At 39.1% G+C, this 25132-nt stretch overlaps 1 protein-coding gene across 1 annotated transcript; it reads left to right on the top strand.

The window, feature by feature from the left end:
• The first annotated feature begins 12914 nt into the window (after nt 1–12914).
• On the top strand, nt 12915–16797 carry LOC121995587 (pentatricopeptide repeat-containing protein At1g60770-like). The gene is made up of 2 exons (XM_042549315.1): nt 12915–13362; nt 15204–16797. The coding sequence occupies exons 1-2, from the start codon at nt 13048–13050 to the stop codon at nt 16458–16460; spliced, it is 1572 nt and encodes a 523-aa protein (XP_042405249.1). The 5' UTR covers nt 12915–13047; the 3' UTR covers nt 16461–16797.
• Nucleotides 16798–25132: the final 8335 nt, after the last annotated feature.

Raw genomic sequence — 25132 nt, 5'->3', positions numbered from 1 at the left:
CGATCCGGACGCATTGCAGAGTCGGATCGATCCGTGGATCGATCCGAGGTCTCAATCGATCGATGGATCGATTGGGACGCTGCGCGCGATAAGCGCTGGATCGATCCGTGGATCGATCCAGGCGCGTTTCCAGAGCACAGAGGCGCTCTGGATCGATCCGTGGATCGATCCAAAGCCTCCCCGATCGATTGGGAACATTCGAATCGATCGGGATCCGACCGTTGACATCGTTTATAGCTGCAGGCGTTCGATGGCTGCGGTAAGAACTTCACCGATTCATTCCAGATTCATCACAGCTCCTCCCCAGCACTCTCTAAGCTCCTCACCGCCAGTTCTTGAAGGTTCTTGGAGGTTCATCCAAGTCAAGAGGCGAGTTGCAACGAGAAGAAGAAGAAGCTAGGGTTTTTACTGCATCTCTTGTAAGCTTTTGCTTATTCTTTACTACCCTTTCTTCTACTTGTATTGAGAGTCTTGTAGGGCTTCTCCGCCTTCGGTAGTTACCGAAAAGGAGTGTTTATTAGTGGAGGTGTGTGTGTGCGTGGATCCTTGGACTAGTCACCTCTTGTGAGGTGGATACCAAGTAAAATCCTATTGTTAGCATTGTTGTAGTTTGTTTCTTTGTATTCCGCTGCGCATCACTTCGAAGAAACAAGCAACGAAGCACGACGAGCACACGCGAAGCTATTCACCCCCCCCCCTCTAGCTACTTTTGGTCCTAACAAGTGGTATCAGAGCGAGGCCGCTCTTCACCGGAATCATCGCCGGAAGGGTCAAGCATAACAAGAAAAGCTAGAGGGTGAAGAAGTTGGAGCAAATTCTTCAAGTTCAAGATTTTATCAAGCTCAACTTCAAGATGCAATTCCAAGATGGACTTGGATTTGACACAAGGGTGGCTCCACCATATTCATCTACAAGCTTCGATTCTTGGAAATCAAGAATCGAAAATTTTCTTATGATGGAGATAGAGCAATGGTTTGCTCTCGTGAAAGGTTTTGAAGCTCCCACAAATTCCAAGGGCAAAGTACTCAAAAGGAGCAAGTGGAGCAAAGACCAAATTCAAAGATGTGAGGCCAATGACAAAGTGACCAAGCTTTTGGTCAATTTATTGCCAAGCAACATCTTGGAACAAATTGGAGAGTTTGAAGATGCCAAGGAGCTTTGGAGCAAATTGGCAAGAATTCATGAGATCCCCTCCACTGTATCAAATCAAGGAGAATCCAAAGAGGGCGACTCATTGGATCAAGACCAAGAGGAGGACTCCGAGGTTGAGAGATGCTCAACCTCCGAAGAAGAGGAGATCCAAGAAGCTTCATCCTCAAGGGAATGCAACGAAGGGAACAAGGAGGGAGCATACTCCTTGTTTCATATTCAAGATGATGAAGCCTCCACCTCTAGGATTGAGGGGGAGCAATCCTTGGTGACACCGGATCAAGAAGAAGAAGAAGCTTCTACATCCGAGTCAAGAGAAGAAGAGGAGGAAGAAGCTTCTACCTCCACAAGTCAAGAAAAATCAAATGGAGGAGAATCAAGATCCGATCAAGAGGAAGCTTCTACCTCCGGATCCAAAGAAAAAGATGTCACCCCTGCAAGCAAAGGTATAAATATTTCAATTAATAATAAAAATCATATAATATATTTTGAGTGTAGGGAACATGGGCACTATAAGAGCAAGTGTCCCAACTTGGCCAAGAAGAAGGGCCAAATGGCACAAAAGGGCAAGGAGAAGCTCAAGGAGACCACCCCCGGGACAAAGAAGAGCAAGGAGCACATTGTGTGCTTCTTGTGTCAACAAAAAGGGCATTACCGAAGTCAATGCCCCAAGGGGAAGAAGATGGTCAAGGCTCAAGGAGGCACTAGTCAAGGGGGAGCCTCCAAGGTAAAGAAGAAGGTAACATTCATTGAGCCTATTCCCTTGCAAAATGGTAAAAAGCATGCTAGGTCAAATTTTTATCATCTTAATGCGATTTACCATAAGAATAGGAAGCATGAGGGCTTTAAGGAAAAGCATGTGGCCCTACATGCCAAAACTACTATCCCAAAGGCTAGGAATGTAGGTAAAAACCTAGGCGATAACTCTAAGGATGTAAGATACAAGCCTAGAAACAAAAATGCTCATGAACTTAATGGAAAACCAAAAACTAAGGACTTAGTGATGGAAAATCAAGTCTTGAGGTCAAGACTTGATAAAATTGAAAAGACCCTAAAAAGGATGGAAAATATCCTATTAGGGCAAAATGAGCATAACCTAGGTTTAGGGGTACAAACGCCATCCAATGGCCATAGAGGTTTGGGATACAAACCAAAGGCTAAGAAGGATGTGCCCTCTTACCATAGAGTTCCATATAGTTATGGAACAAACCCTAGGTCTAGTGGTCAAGCCAAAAATACTAGGGAAGTCATCCCTAAGAGTATTTTTGCAATAAATGTGACTAAGACTTCTAAGAAGTCTAAGAAAGTCACAAACAAGGTCACAAGGGAGGTTATCCCTAGAGTTGACCTAGAAAATGTGACCAAGGCTTCTAAGAGGCCCAACAAGGTCACTAGGAAGGTATCTAGGGAAGTTATCCCTAGTGAGTACCTAGAGCATCCAAGGAGCACCAATAGGTGTTGGGTTCCTATGAGCATCTTCTCTACCCCATAGATGGGTTAGAGAGTGTCAACTCCGATTAGAAGGGTAGTTAACCCAACTTTGAGGAAATTGACACTCAAGGAGCATTTTCAAGGTTTTTGTTAACCTTTGAAAATGAAATGGAATTATTGATTACTCCTTGAAAGAGTAAAATGTGCCTAATGGTGGAAGAATTGATTTTAATTTTAAATGGCACATATTGGAAAATTAATAAGAACTATCAAGTTGGGTTTTTGGTATGTTCTTAGGCAATTTAAGGCAATCCGGGCCTTAAATTTAAAAGTGCTACTCTTGAGGAAAAATGGAATATGCCAACATTTGAGGACATGTTTATTTTAATTGGCATAAATTAATCAAGGGAATAAGAAATGCAAACTTAGGCTTTGGCATTTTCTTGAAGCACTTTAGGGCAATCTAGGTTTAAGGTGTAAGTTTGGCTAAGACTTTAAGGATACTTAGATAGTTAATCTAGGTATATTTTATTTATGCTAAATCTTGCCATGATTATTTGCCCATCATATGCCATGACATCATGTCTATTCTTACATTCATGTTTTATTATGAAAAATCCAAAAAATACCATGTCATGACATTCATACATCATGTAGCAATAGAATATTTTCTTTTGAAAATTATTTTCTTTTGATGTATGTCATAACATAATCATGCATTAAGTTTAATTCCTTGTAATTAAGGACAAGTGGCATCTAACGACACTTATTGACAAGTGACATCCTGGGTGGATGTCTAATATCTCTAAAATGCCTAGATAGATATGCATGATCCCTAGAATAGGGCAAAACCAAATTTTACATCTCACAAAGACCTCTAAGGTGACTTGTATGTGTTTTAGTGCATATTATATACAAGTGAGATATTAGGATGATGAACAAAGCTCAAGATGTTGATTTAGTGCATTCCTTTGAGTTTTAAATTCATCAAAACACATAGTTATGTGTTTTCCCATCATTGGGAAAGCTAATGTACAAGTCATGTGCATTATGCCCAAGGAACATAATGGGATATTGGTTTTGAAAATGTTTTTAAAATATTTTTGGAAAACCTTGGTGAAGGCTATCTTTTGATAGTAATCACCATTGAATAGTTAGACACAAACTTGAAGAAAAACACTAAAGTTTTTGCAAGTTTTCAAGTTTGTGTAAATCTTTGAAAATATGATGTATTTTCATAGAAAGCTATTTTTCCATGATTAAGTATGCCCTAAATAATGTCTACACGAAATTTCATAATTTTTGGATTTTTGTAGAATTTTCTAGGGGTTTCTGAAGTTGACTGAAATGGAAATTCAGCAACTATCAGAGCTCCGATCGATCCATGGATCGATTGGAGTTCCATGAATCGATCCATGGATCGATTCAAACGGCAATTCCCGCGAGCAGAAGCTCGCTGGATCGATCAGCCGATCGATCCAGGGAGTCTGAATCGATCAGTGGATCGATTCAGAAAGGTTCAATCGATTGGAACCCAACTCCAATCGATCCAAGTTGCTGATTTTGGCTGGGAAGGCCTGATTTCAGCATCTTTGAACCTATTTTAGTCTAGGTAACCATTCCAAACCCCTTAAATACATTTGTATACATACAAAGGGTGTTTTCATGTTGAAAACAAGGATGGATTGGTTAACGAAGACTAAGTAGAAGTTTAGGTTGAGGTTGTTTCAAATTTTGAATATTTGAACCTCAAAACTTCTAAATTTGGGTTTCCTAATGGTTTAGGGATTCCAAGTCATTGTTGGTGCAATGACAGAAGTTACCACCATGTCTTTAGGGGGAGGGACTCTTTAAAGACATGAAAATTATTTTTCATGAACCTTGGAAGGTGGTTAACCTTCTGTTGTAAACTTGCTCAAGGTTGAGCATTTAAACTTGAAATGGGGAGAAATGGGGAGTGGATATCCTCATTATTTCAAGTGGACACTCAAGTAGTAGATAATGCTCAAGGTTGGGTAGTTGTCTACATTGAGGGAGAAGTTAAGGATAAATGAAGGGTATGGGACCTTTATTATCGTGTTGATCACAACGAGTGATGTTGTGAACAACGATGAGCAACTCTTCAGGGTAAGAGTCTTCAACAAATGGATTTGTTGAAGTGTGCCCAGAATTGGAGCATAGGTTGATGTGTGTCCAACGATGGGTTGATGTGTGCCAATAGGGGGAGAATGTATGGTTAAGCTTAGTCCTTCATTACCTATGGGAAGGTCATAGGGGGAGAATGAAAGGACTCATGAAAGGGAGTAAGTTAGACTTTCATTACCTAGAGGGAGTTTGCCCTCTTAGGGGGAGAATGAAGAGCTTAATTTATGCTTTCATTACCTAGTGGCATGAAGAAGGAGGCTATGGGATTAGCCTAACTTACATATGGGATTGTAAGTGTTATTGTGGTATTGTCAAACATCAAAAAGGGGGAGATTGTTGGTGCAATATCCCTCAGGTCAAGGTTGACCTAGGTAACCAAGCTGAGTCTTGGTTTGGGTTTAGATGTTTGACAATAAGATATTGATTGAAGAAGAGTCAAGTAGGTCAAGGTTGACTGGATACTTGACTGGGAAGTCCTAACTGGGATGTTAGGCAAAATGAAAGTCCTGGTGAGTGAAGCCAGGCAGAAGAAAAGTCCTGGTGAGTGAAGCCAGGCAGAAGAAAAGTCCTGGTGAGTGAAGCCAGGCAGAAGGAAGTCCTAGTGAGTGAAGCTAGGCAGATGGAAATCCTGGTGAGTGAAGCCAGGTGAAAGTCCTAGTGAGTGAAGCTAGGCAGATGGAAATCCTGGTGAGTGAAGCTAGGTGAAAGTCCTGGTGAGTGAAGCCAGGCAAGGGAAAATCCAGATGGATCAAGGATGATCGGACATCTGGTGCTGGGAAGTCCAAGTAGGTCAAAGGATTGACTGGATACTTGGCATGAAAGAAAAGTCCAAGTAGGTCAAAGGGATTGACCGGATACTTGGCACAGAGAAAAGTCCAAGTGGGTCAAAGGGATTGACCGGACACTTGGTAAGGGAGTCCTAGCAGGTCAAGGGAGTGACTAGATGCTAGGCATGACATACCAACAGGTCAAGGTTGACCGGATGTTGGTTTGGGAGGTTTAGGACTTGGTTTTGGACAAAAACCAAGTGCTGGATCGATCAGTGGATCGATCCAGACTCTGGATCGATCAGGGGATCGATCCGTGGATCGATCCAGAGGTCCCAATCGATCAGTGGATCGATTGGGACGCGGCTGCTTCGCGCGATAAGCGCTGGATCGATCCGTGGATCGATCCAGGCGCGTTTCCAGAGCACAGAGGCGCTCTGGATCGATCCAAAGCCTCCCCGATCGATTGGGAACATTCGAATCGATCGGGATCCGACCGTTGACATCGTTTATAGCTACAGGCGTTCGATGGCTGCGGTAAGAACTTCACCGATTCATTCCAGATTCATCACAGCTCCTCCCCAGCACTCTCTAAGCTCCTCACCGCCAGTTCTTGAAGGTTCTTGGAGGTTCATCCAAGTCAAGAGGCGAGTTGCAACGAGAAGAAGAAGAAGCTAGGGTTTTTACTGCATCTCTTGTAAGCTTTTGCTTATTCTTTACTACCCTTTCTTCTACTTGTATTGAGAGTCTTGTAGGGCTTCTCCGCCTTCGGTAGTTACCGAAAAGGAGTGTTTATTAGTGGAGGTGTGTGTGTGTGCGTGGATCCTTGGACTAGTCACCTCTTGTGAGGTGGATACCAAGTAAAATCCTATTGTTAGCATTGTTGTAGTTTGTTTCTTTGTATTCCGCTGCGCATCACTTCGAAGAAATAAGCAACGAAGCACGACGAGCACACGCGAAGCTATTCACCCCCCCCCCCCCCCCTCTAGCTACTTTTGGTCCTAACATTTAGACCATCATTTTTCATTACATATTATATTAACTACATTAAAAATTTTATTATCTTTAATTTTTTATTATTTTCTTATTTTTCTTCTATTTTTTATTATTATATTTATGGAATAGTAGAAGGAGAAAGATTGAAAAGAATGAGTGAAATGAGAGATATTTAAAATAAATATTATTTTTACTTTTAGTTTTATTTTTTAAATTTAAAAAGTTATTATTCATCAAATCTAAATTTAAGAAATAGATAGAAGAGTTGATTAAAAAAAATTTTAATTATTCTATCTAAAATTTAGGATAAAATATTTAGATAAAATAATTGACAATCCACCTCTTTAAGCATTTAAAGAATAATAATAATAATAATAATAATAATAATAATAATAATAATAATAATAATAACTAATGTAGCTAACTTAAGTAGCAACTAATTAATGTATCTAAATTGAGATTAATAGGAAACATAAGTGTGTGCCGATTAATAAGGGAACCATGTTAATGTAGCAATTGATTTGATTATTGTGACGAGCTTTAAATGCCTTGTTGGGTGAAGAATCCGATTGATATAAACGCTTCGATTAAAATGACAGTGAATTAAATTAATGTGGAGTATCGATCTGAACGAATTACTTCGTCTCTGTATTAGTTTATGAGTTTCCATTCTTTTGGAATGAAATAATGAACAAATTAGATTTATCTTTAATTACAGTTGAATTCTCAAGGAAAAGGTTTAAGAATGGCTTTTATTTTCATTACCATTAAAAATCTTGTATTTAAAATGTCATATTTACATTAATGTTAATTAAAATTACTTTAACTTAGTATAATAATAAGATTATCGTCTCAATGCGGATCCCACAATCCGACTTAAGACAGAGCTTAAGTGAAGTCATCTTGCTTGCGATGAACCCAAGTCCAGTCAAACCAACTCTTTCATGTTCCACTCAGTCACCAAGGACCATGATTTGGTTAATGCACTCAGGTCGAGTAAATCCACTCATGGCTGAACTCAAGTCAAGTCAGTTGACTCATGATCGAGCTCGACTTGAGCTAGCCTGAATCACATCCAGGTTAAGTCCAACCGTTCAAATATAAGACTGGGCTTGTATGCGACAGAGTGGTTTACAATACTGCCAATTATAGAAAGTTGCACCCTTTAATGAAGAAAAAAACTCAAGCCTATGGGAAGTTTTGGTCACCTCTTTACTTCCATATAAGGTAACGGTGGCAACATTGAAATGCCCATTATGATATTTAGCATTACTATTTTTCACTTAGTTATCTCCTTCTTTCAACTTTTCTTCATAATCTAACTTGAAGGTCTGAGAGGTTTCATCGAGGTTCATCTTAGCTTTTACCCTTTTTCAGTCCTTTCAATAATGTCGCCAGAGACCTTCACCAGAGTCTTTGCATGACTTGGCTCAACAACCATCAACTCGATAACCTCAAGATTCGACAATTGCTGACCTAACAAGACTCTATCCGATAGGAGCTAATTTGACGCACATCCGACCTACAAAAAGAGCTTGGTCGTGGATATTTCAAGGAGTCAACCCATTCCTCGATCTCAACTAGATTATATTAGCATCATCTATAGGAAACACAATAGGGCAAGGACTCAATCAACATGAATCCCGATCAATCCGACTTAAGACTAAGTCTATGTCACGACAACCTCTCTTATTACTATTGTCCTTTTGATATCTACGTGGATTTCTATTTTACAAGTACTTAAAAATGTGTATGATTATAATAGTGGATTTCTATTTTATAATAGTGATATCACCTAGTGGGAAAAGGCTTGGTTGTTGTTGTTGTTGTTGTATCACCACCAATTTGATTGATAAAATAGAAAGTTAAGAATTTGTGTTTGTGATGCATATGATGAAATTTTATTGGGAATCACAAATGAATTGTCGCTTACCTTACAACAAAAGGATTAAAACATTTTACTAGCTATCAATTTGATTAAGACGATGAAAGTTCGATTACAAAATTTGAGAGAGGAAGGATGGGAGAATTTTTTAATGTCATCAATAAATTTTCTAGTAACCATACGATCCTAGTATTGAATATAGAAGAAAATATGAGAACTTGTGGTCGTAGCAGACGTAATGAGCAAATGATTACTATTTTTCATCACTATCGTGTTGAAATTTTGTGTGAAGTAATATTTCTAAATATGTTATTAATTTTAATTTTCTAATAGTATTTTTTATTCACTTTTTTATTGATACAATATTAAGTTCTTGATAAGATGGTTCAAGAGATGAATAATCATTTTTCAGAATCAAGTATAGAGATACTTATTTGTATTGCTTGCTTATATCCAAAAGACTCTTTTTCTCAATTTGACATTGGTAAACTACTCCACCTTACTAAACTTTATTTATAAGATTTTTACTTGACTGATCATGTAACACTTAAGGGTCATCTTGAGATTTACATTCAAAATGTACCAGGTGAATTTTCTATGATTGAAGATTTAGGAAGTCTTACTAAAAAATAGTTGAAACTGGCAAGAATACAATTTTTTCATCGGCGTATCGTTTGATTGAGTTAGCATTGGTTTTACCAGTTGCAACTCTTCTGTTGAAAGGATTTTTTCTGCGATAAAAATTATCAAGACTGATTTGTGTAATAGGATGGGGATGAGTGGATGAATGACAGTCTGGTAGTATATATTGAGAAGGATATTTTTGCCACAATTGAATATGAACAAATTTTACAACATTTTCAACAGCTGAACACTCGTAGGATACGATTGTCTCCTCTTATTTGTATGTCCAGACCTAGTATTAGTACTTCAACTGTCAAGAATTTAAGAAATAATTATTTTATTAATATGCACATATTTTTATTTCTATCATTATGGTTATCGATTTAATACTTTTATTTTTTTATATATTTATTTGATATTAAGAAATATTTTTTAGTTCATTTTTTGAGCACCTCATTAAATTTTATCTGGATCTGCCATTGTAAGTGTTGGTCCCTTTGGAGGCGGGCAAGAGGGGAGGGGTGAATTGCCCTACAAAAATTAAACCAAAAACCTTTCTCGGATATTTAACTAATTAACAGACACTTGTAATAATGAAAAGAAGAGACTAAATGAAAAGATCATACATAAGAGATTTACTTGGTTTGCAATCAGGGGATTGCTAATCCAAGAAAAGTGAGCGTACTATCTGATGATCTCCTTCGGGTCGAGTAGCCTCTTTACAGCGTTGACAGCACAAATAAAAGGAACAGAAATGAAAGCACAGAAAAAACTGATTACTAGTGAGTTGCATTAACTGTGCAGATTAGTGCTATATTTATAGCACTGTTCGGAGCTCCCCGAAGGGGTTCTGAGCATCCTGGGGGGGATAAAATTTTATCCCCCAACGATCAGATTGCGTTTGACGCGATCCTGGTCAAAATCCGGGTCCAAGCGCCCCGGACCAGGAAAGTCAACAAAGTTGACTTTTCTCGGTCAGGGACCTCTGCTCCGGTTCAGCTCGTCTCGGTCCAGGTCTTTAGCTCCACCTCCGCTAGCTTGGGTGATCTCAGCCATCCGGAATAGGGTTCACCCGAATCCAAGTTCCGGCCTTCTCCTTGAGCAGCCTTCCTTCCAGGTTTCTCGTCCCTCGAACGTCGTGCACGTTCTTCTCATCCACCGATGTACTCTTCCGCGGTCATCTCATCCCTCGGACGCACCGAGCCCGTCGGCTCTCTCCCGTGCTGTCCTTCTCGCTAGCCGCGTCTTCCGCTCGACTTCTTGTGTTCCTAAGCTCCTGCACACTTAGACACAAGGGTTAGACAACGCAGAACCTAACTTATCTTGTTTGATCACATCAAAACACCTTGGGTTCCAACAGTAAGCATATCTTACAGTCTATCTCTAAATTATGTGAAAGAAGATAAATTATAAAGTCAACTTATAGCCAAACACCAAGTGATTGGGAGTGGGAGGAATTTTTTTCCCTCCATCCCCAAATAAAAGAACCTTAAAGATTTGGTTTCCATTTTGTGCGCCAAATAATCTCTTATAATTGCAACTTAGTAAATTTTATGGGTTGATTTACAACAACATAAAATATTTAGGGGTAAATGAAAAAGTTAACGCAGTTAGTATCTATATAGTTGTTTAGTCCTATAAGTTTTAGGAGCAATTCCTAGCAAATACAAAATACCTCATTGGATATTTGACATCCCCCATGCAAAAGGCCAATGTGTTAGGGCAAAAATATCCCCATGATTTACTTGCCTATATTTTGTTGGTGTGATCATCCTCAGGTCAAGGTTGACTAGTTTGACTAAGCTCGGGTTGGTCTGAGTTCGAGTTTTGATGTTTGACAATGTGTGTAAGAGAAGTCAAGTAGATCAAGAGAGGACCAGATACTTCACTGGGAAAGTCCTACCTGAAGGTTAGACAAAGAAAAGTCCAAACCGAGGTTAGCCAAGGGAAAATCTAAACTGGAGGTTAGGCAATATAAAAGTTCAAACTAGAGGTTAGATAATATAAAGTCCTAACTGGAGGTAAGATAATGAAAAATACTAATTGAGATTATATTAGGTAAGGGAAAGTCCTAACTAGAGGTTAGACAACGGGAAGTCCTAACTGAAGGTTAGGTAGGTGAGAAATCTATCGAGTGACTAGTCTTAATAGAGGTTAGGCAAGGGTGAGAAGTCTACCGAGTGATTAGTCCTAACTAGAGCTTAGACAAGGGATGCCCTAACTAGAAGTTAGATAAGGTGAAAAGTATACTGAATGACTAATCCTAACTGGAGGTTAGGTAGAAAGACTAACGGGAAGGTTAGTAAGGAAAAATCCAAGTAGATGAAGGAGGATCGGATACTTGGTAAAGGAAAAGTTCAAGTGAGTTAAGAAGACCAAATACTTAGTGAAAAATTCAAGTGAGTCAAAAGTTAACCGGACATTTGGTAAGAAAGTCCTAGTAGGCTGAGGTCAACCAGATATTAGCCAAGATGTGGATTCAGCTTTGGAAATACTAAAATTAGGGTTTGTAATCAATTGACGAGCTTCCCAAGTCGATTGATAAACCCTAGACCCCAACCTTCAGGTTTTGGTGCTCCAATCGACTGACATAATCAATTAAGCAACGTCAATCAATTAGTGATCATCACCAATCGATTGGGAGCTCAATTCGTGAAAATAGAAAGAGTCAAAATCGATTAGGTCAATCGATTTCAGCATCCCTAATTGATTAGGGTAATTAATTAGTTGGGTTTTTCGCGAAGCACAGTAGACTTCTTAATCGATTAGCCTAATTGATTTAGAGGTACCAATAGATTAAGACAATAGATTGGCTAGTTTTTCATGGGAGAATAGAAGACAGTGGAATCAATTAAGGAAATTGATTCAGGCCTCACCAATCAATTAGGGTAATCAATTGGAGGTGTTTTCGTGAGAACAAAAAGCTTTAGAATTGATTGGTATAAAATCACTAATGATTGGTTAAATAAAAAAGAATCGTTCTGTAAGTTTGAACGGTCGGATCTAACGTGGCAATCGATTGGATGTAATACCAATCGGTTAGGAGCCGTCGAAAGAACCATAGAAAAAGATTTTCGTGGACATTTGAAACAGCTAGTTCTTGAGAAGTTTAAAGTGAAATGTTGTTGCACCAATCAAAAGACATTTCCAAGTAACAAGCAAACTAAGCAAAATTTCATTATTGTAGTCATTCTCAATTTTTTTGTATTTAAGTTTGCTCTTCTTATTTTATTCTTGTGCTTAAGTTTATACGAGGTTTCTCTGTCTTTGAAAAGTTTTCAAGAATGAGGTGTTTATAGTGGATGTTGTGTGTGAGGAGTGAACTCATAAATTATTAGGAGATATATACTAGAACCATCAATTTGGGTTGGATCTATCAAGTTGGCCCGTCCTACCAAATAATTTAAGTGAGTTAGGTTGAAATATTATTAATCCATTTAAAGACAAGTATAGGTGGATTGACCCTTCTAGCCCGTGACTCATGATGAACTTGGATTGACATGTGGGTTGAGAAAATATAAATTATTCTCCTAAATTTAAAACTAAAGTAGAATTTTCAATGAGCTCATGGGTAAAATTTTAGCCGACCAATCCGTCCGCTATGAGTGAGCCCATTTGACAATTCTAATACATATAACAAGTAAAATCTAAATATTAATCAAGTAAAATCTAAGCGTTAATCAGTGAAAATTTTTACTTTGAATTTTCCGTTGCAAATAAAATTCGAACAAGTGAAATGAACTATTCAACCCCCTTGATCTCATAATTATCCTAATATATTTTACCGTGGAGCGATATCTCCAATAGACAGCAAAGTTTCAAATAATTTAAATTTGATAAGTTTGGGGAGGCAAAACTAATGCTCCAATCAATAACACAGGACTCGTTTTGAACCTGACCTAAGGGCCTAATTTGACATGATACAACCCTGAGCCACCTCGAATACCTAAACCCTCGTACTAGTGCGACACAGAGCAAAACCCCAGCAGATTTGCCGCCTCCGGTTATTTTCGTCTCCTTCGATCGATTCGAAACTCGCAAGTCGGAAGGATGATCGCGGCAAAGAGCTCCGTCCGACTGATGCTGCTTGGGTCGACCGCGGCGGTCAAAAGGAGGTTCTGCGCGGTGGTCGCGGCCACATCTTTACTGGCAGACGCCGCCGTGGCCACGGCGGACGGGACTAAAGAAAGGAAGGATTCCAGGACACTGCTCCGCCTGCTGTCGTCTCTGCGGGGATCTCCCCAGGGGAGTGTGACGAGGACTCTGAACAAGTGGCTGAGAGAAGGCAAGTCTGTAAGAGCGGTTGAGCTGATGAACTATGTTAAGGAACTCCGCAAGTTCCATCGCTACGCGCACGGCCTTGAGGTAGCAAAAGTTGCTTTTTTTTTTTTTTGCCCTTCCTTTGCATCTCCACGTATTTATTTTCTTACCTGTGTAAAGAATGGCGTGCTTTGGATTATTTTGTTACTTCTCCAGATTATCTACACTGTAAGTTTAGGGTGCCTATAATTCATCACTGGCCTATAAATCGTGTGAATTTACAACTGTGAAGAGGTTTCTATTAGGAACCTGCAAGTATGATCCTAACTAGTCTACTCTTGCCCTCGATAGCAAGCTCAAAAAAAACTATTAGCACAGCAGAAATAAAACAAACACACGAGCAAACTTACTTACATTTGTTTAACGTGGTTCAACAGCCTCTAGGCTTGTACTCTTCGTCAATTACTGGAGGTAGAGAAGTCTCTTACGAGCTTAAAGATTATAAAGAAATTACAAAGAGAAAGTTTAAGAGGAATTACAGCACTTCTCGTAGGTTTAACCAATACTATTTTGTCCACTTTCAAGCCACCTAAGCCCCCTCCTTTTATAGACTTTGAAACCTTGCTCGAGTCAGTCTTTCGCCTAGAATTGACTTAGAGTTGACCGATCTGAACCATTGGTCGACTGCTCCGTTCTGATTTGACAGTGGTTGTGTAGTGACAACTCTTTTATGCTTTCCACATCTATGACCGGTCGGATATTCATTTACCATCAGTTGTTATTGCTAGCAGTCGACTCTTCAATCACCTCAACCATGAATAGAAACATGCTATTTGTTAGCTCCTCGGACCTAGTCAACTAATCCACCAATCAACTACTCAAACCACAAACTCCAAAATACTTTGGGGTATTAAGTTTCCTAACCACCAATTGATTAATCTCTAATACTAGTCGACTAGTAACCTTGACTATGAACACCTCTAAGGTCAAATTCGCTTATGTTGAGTTTACCTTTTGTCCCCATGGATATAAGTTGCTCGATACTCACAGCTCACCAAAGACTTAACACTGCAGCTTTATTTTGCCTTTCGACCATCTCATCAGGTTCCCTTGGTTGCGTACACATCATCCTCCACCCAGGCACCTATGGAGTTTGCCTCCATTGGCTATTGTCTTTGTTGCCTTTATGCTTTGCCTCATGTAGCCTTCTTCGATCTCTAAGGAGTAAGGACCTTGGGCCATTGAGTTGCCCAACGTTGTTGCATTAGGTCATCACTCCATTGCTACTCCAACACCTCCTTAGCGCTTCTCGATTTGCGGTCCCTTGGATGAAGAGTTGTTTGAAAAATCAAAGAAACAGCAAAAACCTTTGACAGAGAGAAAACACATAAGTAAGGGAATGTTTGCAGGTAAAGTAACATTTTCGTTTGTCTAAAATAACAATGATAATTTATCTGCAATTCTTACAGTGAGCTGATAAAGTCTTGAATCAGCAATAGAAAATTTTAATGCTGAAACATTAATTGAAATGAGACATAGAGAGCTGAAGTGTTTTTTTTTTGACAAATAAGCCCATTCTATCTTGGTAGATAATCTGCCACTCTGTTTCTTGTTTATCCCTTGTTTAAATTTTCCCCTTTACCTGAATATTTACAAGTACTTTTGTATTCTTGAAAGTAAATTTTGGTAAGTTGGTGAAATTGCCATTTGTTGGTGACCAAAACAGTATGTTTAATTTTTCCGCTTTAGTTGAATGTTCAAAGGTAAATTTGTATTGTTATAAGTTGGTACGAAATTGCCAGTGGCTAGTGACCTAAAAGCACTATACTTGTAAAGAAAGGGATCAAATAGTGTGGTATATTCCAATTTCCGTTTCATTACTAAAGCACATTCTTTCTAACTTAGTCATAGGCTTTTAGTATCATCAATGTTTTGGTTTTTGATAGATCATGGACTGGATGGAAAAGACCAAAGGTATCAATATGTCTTACCCCAACCATGCGATACGCCTAGACCTCATCAATAAAGTTAGGGGTATTGAAGCAGCAGAGAAGTACTTTTCCAATTTGCCTGAACCAGCCAAAAATGAGCGAACATATGGATCCCTTTTGAATTGTTATTGCACAGAAAAAAATAGGAATGCAGATAAAGCGATTTCTCTTTACAATGAAATGAAGAACCGGAACATACCTTCAAGTATTCTGGTCCACATCAGCCTGATGTCCCTTTATATGAAGCTGTGCCAGTATGAGAAGGTTCTCACCCAGTACCTAGAGATGAAGTCAGATAACATAGATCCAGATTATGTCATATACTGCATCCTGATGAACTGCTATGCTTCATTGAATGACATTGAATCAGTAGAAAGAGTAATTAAAGAAGCGGAAGAGGATGAAAAAGTTACACTACGTTGGTCTGCATTCAGTACCTTGGCTGCCATTTATTGTTCAGCTGGTCTACCCACAAAAGCTGAGAATGCTCTCAAGAAGCTTGAAACACTTATAGATGCCCGAGATCTTAAGCCTTATGATTACTTAATCAGTTTATATGCAAAGATTAACAATGTAGAAGAGGTGAAAAGAATATGGAAGTCCCTCAAGACTATCTTTCCAAAACCTTCCAACTTGAGCTATCTCAACATGCTGCGGGCCCTTGATAAATTTGATGATATAAGTGGGCAACAAGATTTGTATGAAGAATGGCAGTCTGTTTGCACACTCTTTGATGTAAGGTTGGCAAACTTGTTGATTGGTTCATATTTGAGAAAAGATATGATTCAACAAGCTCAGTCTCTTTGGGAGAAATCTTCAAAAAGGGGTGCCATTCCAGATTTCAAAACCTGTTTTATGTTTTTAGACCACTTCTTGCAGAAGAATGATATGAATTCTGCTCTTGTGTGGTTAGAAACAGCAGCTTCATCTTCAAGTGGGAAACAGGATAGGTGGAAGTTAAGTCAAGATCAAGTGGGCACTTTTCTGAAAGCCTTTGAAGACGCAAAGGATGTTGAAGGGGCAGAGAGGTTCTGTGATTGTTTGAGGAGCCTCGGACATCTTGATTTAAATGCATATGAAAAGCTCCTTCAAACATATTTGGCAGCTAATTTGAAGAATCCTAAACTTCGCCAAAGGATTAAAGATGATAAGATTGAACTGAACTCCCAAACTAACAAATTGCTTGAAATTGTTTGTGGAGATAATGAATAATCTTTTTCATCATATGCTATTTCCATATGGATGAGATTTAGTCAAAAAGAGTCTGTTTGATTGGTTACTGGAATCAGCACATTTGTCACCAATTTCAACAGATGAATTTGAGATGAGGGCATGCTGATCATTTATGACTTTCCTGATTTTTCGTTGTGCAGATGACTTTCACTTCATAATATTAGTGTTATCTGATGCTTTAGCTTCTTTTTATGCTTATGGTTTGTCAATTAAGAAAAAATTGGACAAAGCATTGGAGTGAGACTTGAGAAAATCCTTGTTTCTAGGTTTGATATTCTATGGATATTATGTATCATTTTGAATTGTTGGAAGGTAACAGTTGTTTGTGGATTCTTCATTTCTGATATGGTTATAGTTTTATCAATTGTATATGTATATATTTTTAAAAAATTATTTATAAAAGTTAATGTTTTCTATCATATAGTTTATGCATGTAATAGGGATGAACTGATAAATAGTTTACATCTTAAAATGGTTTTTTAAACCGGCAATATTATTTTAAATTTCCTAGGACATGCTCAATTTTCTATATGTATATATAAATGTTTTACATAATATTTGTGATTAATTCTATAAGCATTCTACTAATGTTTTACTAAGGTGACGTTTGATTTAGGAGGTTGGGAATGAGGAAATGAATTCATTCTTAAATCTTGAATTTGATTGATGAGAATGAAATCAAGATTTTGGAATGAAACTCAAAAATTTAGGTATGGATGAAATTCACCATCTCCCTTGGGTTTTGATGGAATGAGAATGAAAATTAAATTTTGGACGAAAATATCTTTAGTATATTTCTTTAATTTTTTTTCATTTCACTCTCTTTCTCCTTGTTTTTTTTCATCATACTTTCTCTCTCCTCATCCTATCATCACACTTTCTCTCTCAACATATTTTATTTCTCCCCATTCTTTCTCATCATACATTCTATATCATTTTCTCTTTGTATTCTCACCCAGTACACTCTCTCATTTTTTCTCTCTTCATTCTCTCCTCATTTTTCTCATCATACTTTCTCTCTCCTCAATCTCTCTTATCATACTCTCTCTCTATATTTTCTCTCATCATACTTTCTCTTTCTTTATTCTCTTCCATCACACTCTTGTTGGTGCAACATCTCTTAGGTCAAGGTTGACCTGGTTGACCAAGCTTGAGTCTTGGTTTGGGTTTCGATGTTTGACAATACAAGGTTGATTGAAGAAGAGTCAAGTAGGTCAAGGATTGACCGGATACTTGACTGGGAAGTCCTAGTGAGGGAAGCTAGGCAGATTGAAAGTCCTTGTGAGTGAAGCCAGGCAGAAGAGAAGTCCTGGTGAGTGAAGCCAGACAGAAGAGAAGTCCTAGTGAGTGAAGCTAGGCAGATTGGAAGTCCTAGTGAGTGAAGCTAGGCAGATTGGAAGTCCTGGTGAGTGAAGCCAGGCAGAAGAGAAGTCCTAGTGAGTGAAGCTAGGTAAATTGTAAGTCCTGGTGAGTGAAGCCGGGCTTCACAAAGAAAAGTCCAAGCAGGTCAAAGGGATTGACCGGATACTTGGCACAAAGAAAAGTCCAAGTGGGTTAAAGGGATTGATCGGACACTTGGTGAGGGAGTCCTAGCAGGTCAAGGAAGTGACTAGATGCTAGGCATGACGTACCAATGGGTTAAGGTTGACCGAATGTTGGTTTGGGAGGCTTGGGACTTGGTTTTGGGTAAAAACCAAGAGCTGGATCGATCAGTGGATCGATCAGTGGATCGATCCAGGCAGTTTCCCAGCGCACAGAAAGCCTCTGGATCGATCAGTAGATCGATTAGGACGTTGCTGCTTCGCGCGATAAGCGCTGGATCGATCCGTGGATCGATCCAGACGTTTTTCCATAGCACAGAGGCACTCTAGATCGATCCGTGGATCGATCCAAAGCCTCCCCGATCGATTGGGAGCATTCCAATCGATCGGGATTCGACCGTTAGCGTCGATTTAAGCCGCAGGCGTTCATTTCCTTCGGCATCGCTTCCACGACAAAGTTCAGATCTTCACCAGCGACTCCACAGAGCTCTCCACGCCAGTTCTTGAAGTTCTTGGAGGTTCTTCCAAGTCAAGAGGCGGATCTATTGCAAGAGGAAGAAAGCTAGGGTTAGGGTTTTCTTGTACTCATTATAAGCTTTGTGCTTGTATTTTGTATCTTTTCCCCTTCTTCTTGTAGTGTGAACTTGTAGGGCTTCTCCGCCTTCGGTAGTTACCGAAAAGGAGGGTTTTATTAGTGGAGGGTGTGTGAGTAGGTGTGGATCCTTGGACTAGTCACCTCTTGTGAGGTGGATACCAAGTAAACCAACCTTGTTAGCGTTGTGTGGTTTGTTTCTTATATTTCCACTGCGCATCTTTGAAGAAACAAGCAACGACTAGCACCTAGCACGCGACGAGCTATTCACCCCCCCACTCTAGCTACTTTTCGGTCCCAACAAGTGGTATCAGAGCGAGGTCGCTCTTCACCGGAATCATCGCCGGAAGGGGCAAACAAAACAAGCAAAGCTAGAGGGTGAAGAAGTTGAAGCAAATTCATCAAAAGTCAAAGATTTCAAGAAGCTCAACTTCAAGATGCAATTCCAAGATGGACTTGGATTTGACACAAGGGTGGCTCCACCGTACACATCCACAAGCTTTGATTCTTGGAAATCAAGAATCGAAAATTTTCTTATGATGGAGATAGAGCAATGGTTTGCTCTAATGGAATGCTTCAAAGCTCCAACAAACTCCAAGGGCAAGCTTCTCAAGAAAAGCAAATGGAGCTTGGAGCAAATTCAAATGAGCGAGGCAAATGATAAAGTGACCAAGCTTTTGGTCAACTTATTGCCTAGCCACATTTTGACTCAAATCGGAGAATTCAACGATGTCAAGGAGCTTTGGAGTAAATTGGCAACAATCCATGAAGAACCCTCCACTGTACCGAATCAAGAGGAATCCAAAGAGGGCGACTCATTGGAGCAAGATCAAGAGGAGGACTCCGAAGTTGAGAGATGCTCAACTTCCGAAGAAGAGGAAGTCCAAGAAGCTTCATCCTCAAAGGAGGGCAATCAAAAGAGCAAGGAATGAGCATATTCCTTGTTTCATGTACAAGAGGATGAACAAGAAGGTGAAGCCTCCACCTCTAGAATTGAGGGGGAGCAATCTTCATTGACACCGGATCAAGAGCAAGAAGGATCCTCCACATCCGGGTCAAGAGAAGAAGAGGATGAAGAAGCTTCCACCTCCACGAGTCAAGTCAAATCTATTGGAGGAGTATCATCTTCGGATCAAGAGGAAGCTTCTACCTCCGGATCCAAAGGAGAAAGTGCCATCCCCACACAAAAAGGTATAAACATTTCAATTAATAATAAAAATCATATTATATGCTTTGAATATAGGGAACATGGGCATTACAAGAGCAAGTGCCCCAAATTGGCCAAGAAAAAGGCCAAATGGCAAAAAAGAGCAAGGAGAAGCCCAAGGAGACCATTCCCGGAACAAAGAAGAGCAAGGAGCACATTGTGTGCTTCTCTTGCAATCAAAAGGGGCATTACCGAAGTCAATGCCCTAATGGGAAAAAGGTGGCCAAGGCTCATGAAGGAAGCTCAACTCAATGGGGAGTCTCCAAGGTAAAAAAGAAGGTATCTTTTATTAAGCCTATTCCCTTGCAAAATGGTAAAAAACATGCTAGGTCAAATTTATATCATTTTAATGCTATGTACCATGAAAATAGGAAGCATGATAGCATTAAGGAAAATCATGTAGCTTATCATGCCAAAACCTCTCAATCTAGGGTTAGAAAGGTAGATAGAAACTTAGGTAAGAACCCTAAGGATTCTAGGTATGTACTTAAGAAGAAGAAAAATCATGATTTTAGTGGAAAATCTATGGTTGAGGGATTATGGAAGGAAAATCAAGTCTTGAGGTCAAGACTTGATAAATTAGAAAAGACCCTTAGAAAAATCACAAATATGGCACAAGGGTCTAAGGGTAAAAATCTAGGTCTAGGAGTATCAAAGTCATCCAATGGCCATAGAGGTTTGGGATACAAACCTAAGGCTAAGAAGGATGAAATTTCGTACCATAGGGTTCCATATAGTTATGGAACTAACCCTAGGTCTAGTGGTCAAGTCAAGAATACTAGGGAAGTCATCCCTAAGAGTATTTTTGCAATAAATGTGACTAAGGCTTCTAAGAAGTCTAAGAAAGTCACAAACAAAGTCACAAGGGAGGCTATCCCTAGAGTTGACCTATAAAAAGTGACCAAGGCTTCCAAGAAGCCAAACAAGGTCATTAGGAAGGTATCTAGGGAAGTTATCCCTAGTGAATACCTAGAGCATTCAAGGAGTACCAATAGGTGTTGGATTCCTAGGAGCATCTTCTCTACCCCATAGATGGGTTAGAGAGTGTCAACTCTAAGAAGAAGGGTAGTTAACCCAACTTTGAAGAAATTGACACTCAAGGAGCATTTTCAAGGTTATTATTAATCTTTGAGAATGAAAAGGATTATTGTTTACTCTTCGAAAAGAGTAAAATGTGCCCAATTTGAGAAGTCTTGATCTTATTTTAAAATGGCACTGTTTAGGAAAGACTTAAGAAATACCAAGTTGAGATTTTGGTATTTGCTTAGTAATTTAAGGCAAATCTAAGCCTTAATTTAAAGTGCTACTATTGTGGAAGAACGAAATATGCCAACATTTGAAGAATAAGCTTAATTTCAATTGGCATAAGTTAATCAAGAGAATTAGAAATGCCAAGTTAGGTTTTGGCATTTTCTTGGAGCATTTAGAGGGCAATCTAGGTTTAAGTTTTAACTTAGCTAAGGTTTAAGGACACCTAGATAGGTAATCTAGGTATTTTATTTATGCTAAACCTTGCCATGATTGTTTGCTCACTATATGTCATGACATCATATTTAGTTTTATATTGTGTATTCATGACTTACTATGAAAAATACAAAAATATATCATGTCATGTCATACATACATCATGTAGCTACAGAAATCCTTCTTTTAAAAGCTATTTCTTTTTTATGTATGTCATAACATTATCATGCATCGCTTTATTTCCCTAAAATTAAGGATAAAAGGTATTTATCAACATATTGGTTACCAACAAGTGGTACCAACAATTGATCATCAACAAGTAACATCCTTGGTGGATGTTCATCACTCAAAATGCCTAGATAGATATGCATGATCCCTAGATTAGGGCAAAATCAAAGTTTACATCTCATAAAGACCTATAAGGTGACTTGTATGTGTTTTAGTATACATTAGATACAAGTGAGATGCTAGGATGATGAACAAAACTCAAGATGTTGATTTAGTGCATTCTTTTGAGTTTTAAGTTCATCAAAACACATAGTTATGTGTTTTCCCATCATTGGGAAAGCTAATGTACAAGTCATGTGCATTAAGCCCAACGAACATGGTGGGATATTGGTTTTGAAAATATTTTTAAAATAATTTTGGAAAACCTTGGTGAAGGCTATCTTTTGATAGTAATCACCATTGAATAGTTAAACACAAACTTGAAGAAAACACTAAAGTTTTTGTAAGTTCTCAAGTTTGTGTCAATCTTTGAAAATATGATGTATTTTTATAGAAAACTATTTTTCCATGATAAATTATACCCTAAATAATGTCTACACAAATTTTTACGATTTTTGGAATTTTGTAGAATTTTCTAGGGGTTTCTGAAGTTGACTGAAATTGAATTTCAGCAACTTTCAGACCTCAATCGATCACCCGATCGATTGAAGGGTCTCAATCGATCGAGCGATCGATTGAGAGCAGGCTTTCTGCGAACAGAAGCCGTCTGGATCGATCCACCGATCGATCCAGCCCTCCTGAATCGATCAGTGGATCGATTCAGCAAGGTTCAATCGATTGGAACACAACTCCAATCGATCCAAGTTGCTGATTTTGGCTGGGAAGGCCTGATTTCAGCATTTTGAACCTATGTTAGTCTAGGTAACCATTCCAAATCCCCTCAAAATACATTTGTATACATAAAAAGGGAGTTTTCATGTTGAAAACAATGATGGATTGGTTAAGGAAGACTATATTGAAGTTTAGGTTGAGGCTTGTTTCAAAGTTTTGAATATTTGAACCTCACAACTTCGAAATTTGGGTTTCCTAAAGGTTTAGGGATTCCAAGTCATTGTTGGTGCAATGACAGAAGTTATCATCATGTCTTTAGGGGGAGGGACTCTTTAAAGACATGAAAATTATTTTTCATGAACCTTGGAAGGTGATTAACCTTCTGTGTGAGAAAATGCTCAAGGTTGAGCATTTGGACTTTACTGGGTAGTGAATATCCTCATTGTTCAACTGGTTTCAAGTGGATAATGCTCAAGGATGGACATTTGTCTACATTGAGGAAGAATGTAGGGTTAAGGATAAATGAAGGGAATGAGACCTTCATTTGGGTCATTGGACCTTGTTATTGCTCCAGGGCGAGCATTGTTGATAATGAAGGGAATGAGCCCTTCATTATCGTGTTGATCACAACGAGTGAAGTTGTGAACCATGATAAGCAAATCTTCAGGGGGAGAGTTTTAAATAAGTGGATTTGTTGATGTGTGCCCGAAATTGGGGCATGGGTTGATGTGTGCTCAAAGATGGGTTGATGTGTGCCAATAGGGGGAGAATGAAAGGACTTGTGAATGGGAGTAAGTTAGGCTTTCATTACCTAGATGGAGTTTGCCCTCTTAAGGGGAGAATGGAGAGCTTAACTTATGTGTTCATTACCTAGTGGCATGAAGAAGAATGAGGCTATGGGATTAGCCTAACTTACATGTGGTATTGTAAGTGTTCTTGTGGTATTGTCAAACATCAAAAATGGGGAGATTGTTGGTGCAACATCTCTCAGGTCAAGGTTGACCTGGTTGACCAAGCTTGAGTCTTGGTTTGGGTTTCGATGTTTGACAATACAAGGTTGATTGAAGAAGAGTCAAGTAGGTCAAGGATTGACCGGATACTTGACTGGGAAGTCCTAGTGAGGGAAGCTAGGCAGATTGAAAGTCCTTGTGAGTGAAGCCAGGCAGAAGAGAAGTCCTGGTGAGTGAAGCCAGGCAGAAGAGAAGTCCTAGTGAGTGAAGCTAGGCAGATTGGAAGTCCTAGTGAGTGAAGCTAGGCAGATTGGAAGTCCTGGTGAGTGAAGCCAGGCAGAAGAGAAGTCCTAGTGAGTGAAGCTAGGTAAATTGTAAGTCCTGGTGAGTGAAGCCGGGCATCACAAAGAAAAGTCCAAGCAGGTCAAAGGGATTGACCGGATACTTGGCACAAAGAAAAGTCCAAGTGGGTTAAAGGGATTGATCGGACACTTGGTGAGGGAGTCCTAGCAGGTCAAGGAAGTGACTAGATGCTAGGCATGACGTACCAACAGGTTAAGGTTGACCGAATGTTGGTTTGAGAGGCTTGAGACTTGGTTTTGGGTAAAAACCAAGAGCTGGATCGATCAGTGGATCGATCCGGATGCTTCAAATCAGAAAGCCTCGGATCGATCGGTGGATCGATCAGAGGTCCCAATCGATCGCTGGATCGATTGGGACGCCGCTGGCGATAAGCGCCGGATCGATCCGTGGATCGATCCGAGGCCTCGCAATAAGCGCTAGATCGATCCGTGGATCGATCCAGCCTCCCGATCGATCGGGAGCATTTGATCGATCGGATTCGATTAGCGTCGATTTAAGCGCAGCGTTCATTTCCTTCGCTTCCACGACAGTTCGAGATCTTCACGCGACTCCACGAGCTCTCCACGCGATTCTTGAAGTTCTTGGAGGTTCTTCCAAGTCAAAAGGCGGATCTATTGCAAGAGGAAGAAAGCTAGGGTTAGGGTTTTCTTGTACTCATTGTAAGCTTTGTGCTTGTATTTTGTATCCTTTCCCCTTTTTCTTGTAGTGTGAACTTGTAGGGCTTCTCCGCCTTCGGTAGTTACCGAAAAGGAGGGTTTTATTAGTAGAGGATGTGTGAGTAGGTGTGGATCCTTGGACTAGTCACCTCTTGTGAGGTGGATACCAAGTAAACCAACCTTGTTAGCGTTGTGTGGTTTGTTTCTTGTATTTCCGCTGCGCATCTTTGAAGAAACAAGCAACGACGAGCACCTAGCACGCGACGAGCTATTCACCCCCCCTCTAACTACTTTTCGGTCCCAACAACTCTCTCTCCTCATTTTTTTTTATCACACTTTCCTTTCTTTATTTTTTCTCATCACACATTCTCTCATCATACTTTTTCATTATACTTTCTCTTTCCTCAATCTCTCGTTTTCATTTATTATACTTTCTCTCTTTTTTTTTCTTATCACTCTTTCTCTCTCAGCACACTTTCTTTTTCATCATGCTTTTTCTCTTCTCAATTTCTCCTATCACACACTCTCTCTTCATTTTTTCTTATCATACTTTCTCTCTCATCATATGTTAATTTCATATTTAATTTTCTGTTCTATCTATTTTTTTTTCTCTAAGGGTAAAAAAAGAAAATAATACTATGATATCATTTAATTTTTTTCCGATTGAAAATATTCAATTAATTAAATATTATTTTTAAGAATGATATTCATATTCATTTATAATATTATGATACTCATTCTGATTTATAATAGAGAACCAAACTACACCTAAATTAATAAAATTATATGTAAATGTAATCAATGAAAAGTTTCAGGAAC

The sequence above is a fragment of the Zingiber officinale genome, chromosome 6A (assembly GCF_018446385.1).
Source record: "Zingiber officinale cultivar Zhangliang chromosome 6A, Zo_v1.1, whole genome shotgun sequence".
Taxonomy (NCBI): Eukaryota; Viridiplantae; Streptophyta; class Magnoliopsida; order Zingiberales; family Zingiberaceae; genus Zingiber; species Zingiber officinale.
The sequence above is the reverse complement of the archived record's forward strand: the minus strand, read 5'-3'. Positions and strand labels throughout refer to the sequence as shown.

Coding starts and splice junctions, on each gene's coding strand:
- LOC121995587 (XM_042549315.1), top strand. CDS start 13,048: ATGATCGCGGCAAAGAGCTCCGTCCGACTGATGCTGCTTGGGTCGACC. Junction 13,363..15,203: donor GCTACGCGCACGGCCTTGAG/GTAGCAAAAGTT, acceptor GGTTTTTGATAG/ATCATGGACTGGATGGAAAA.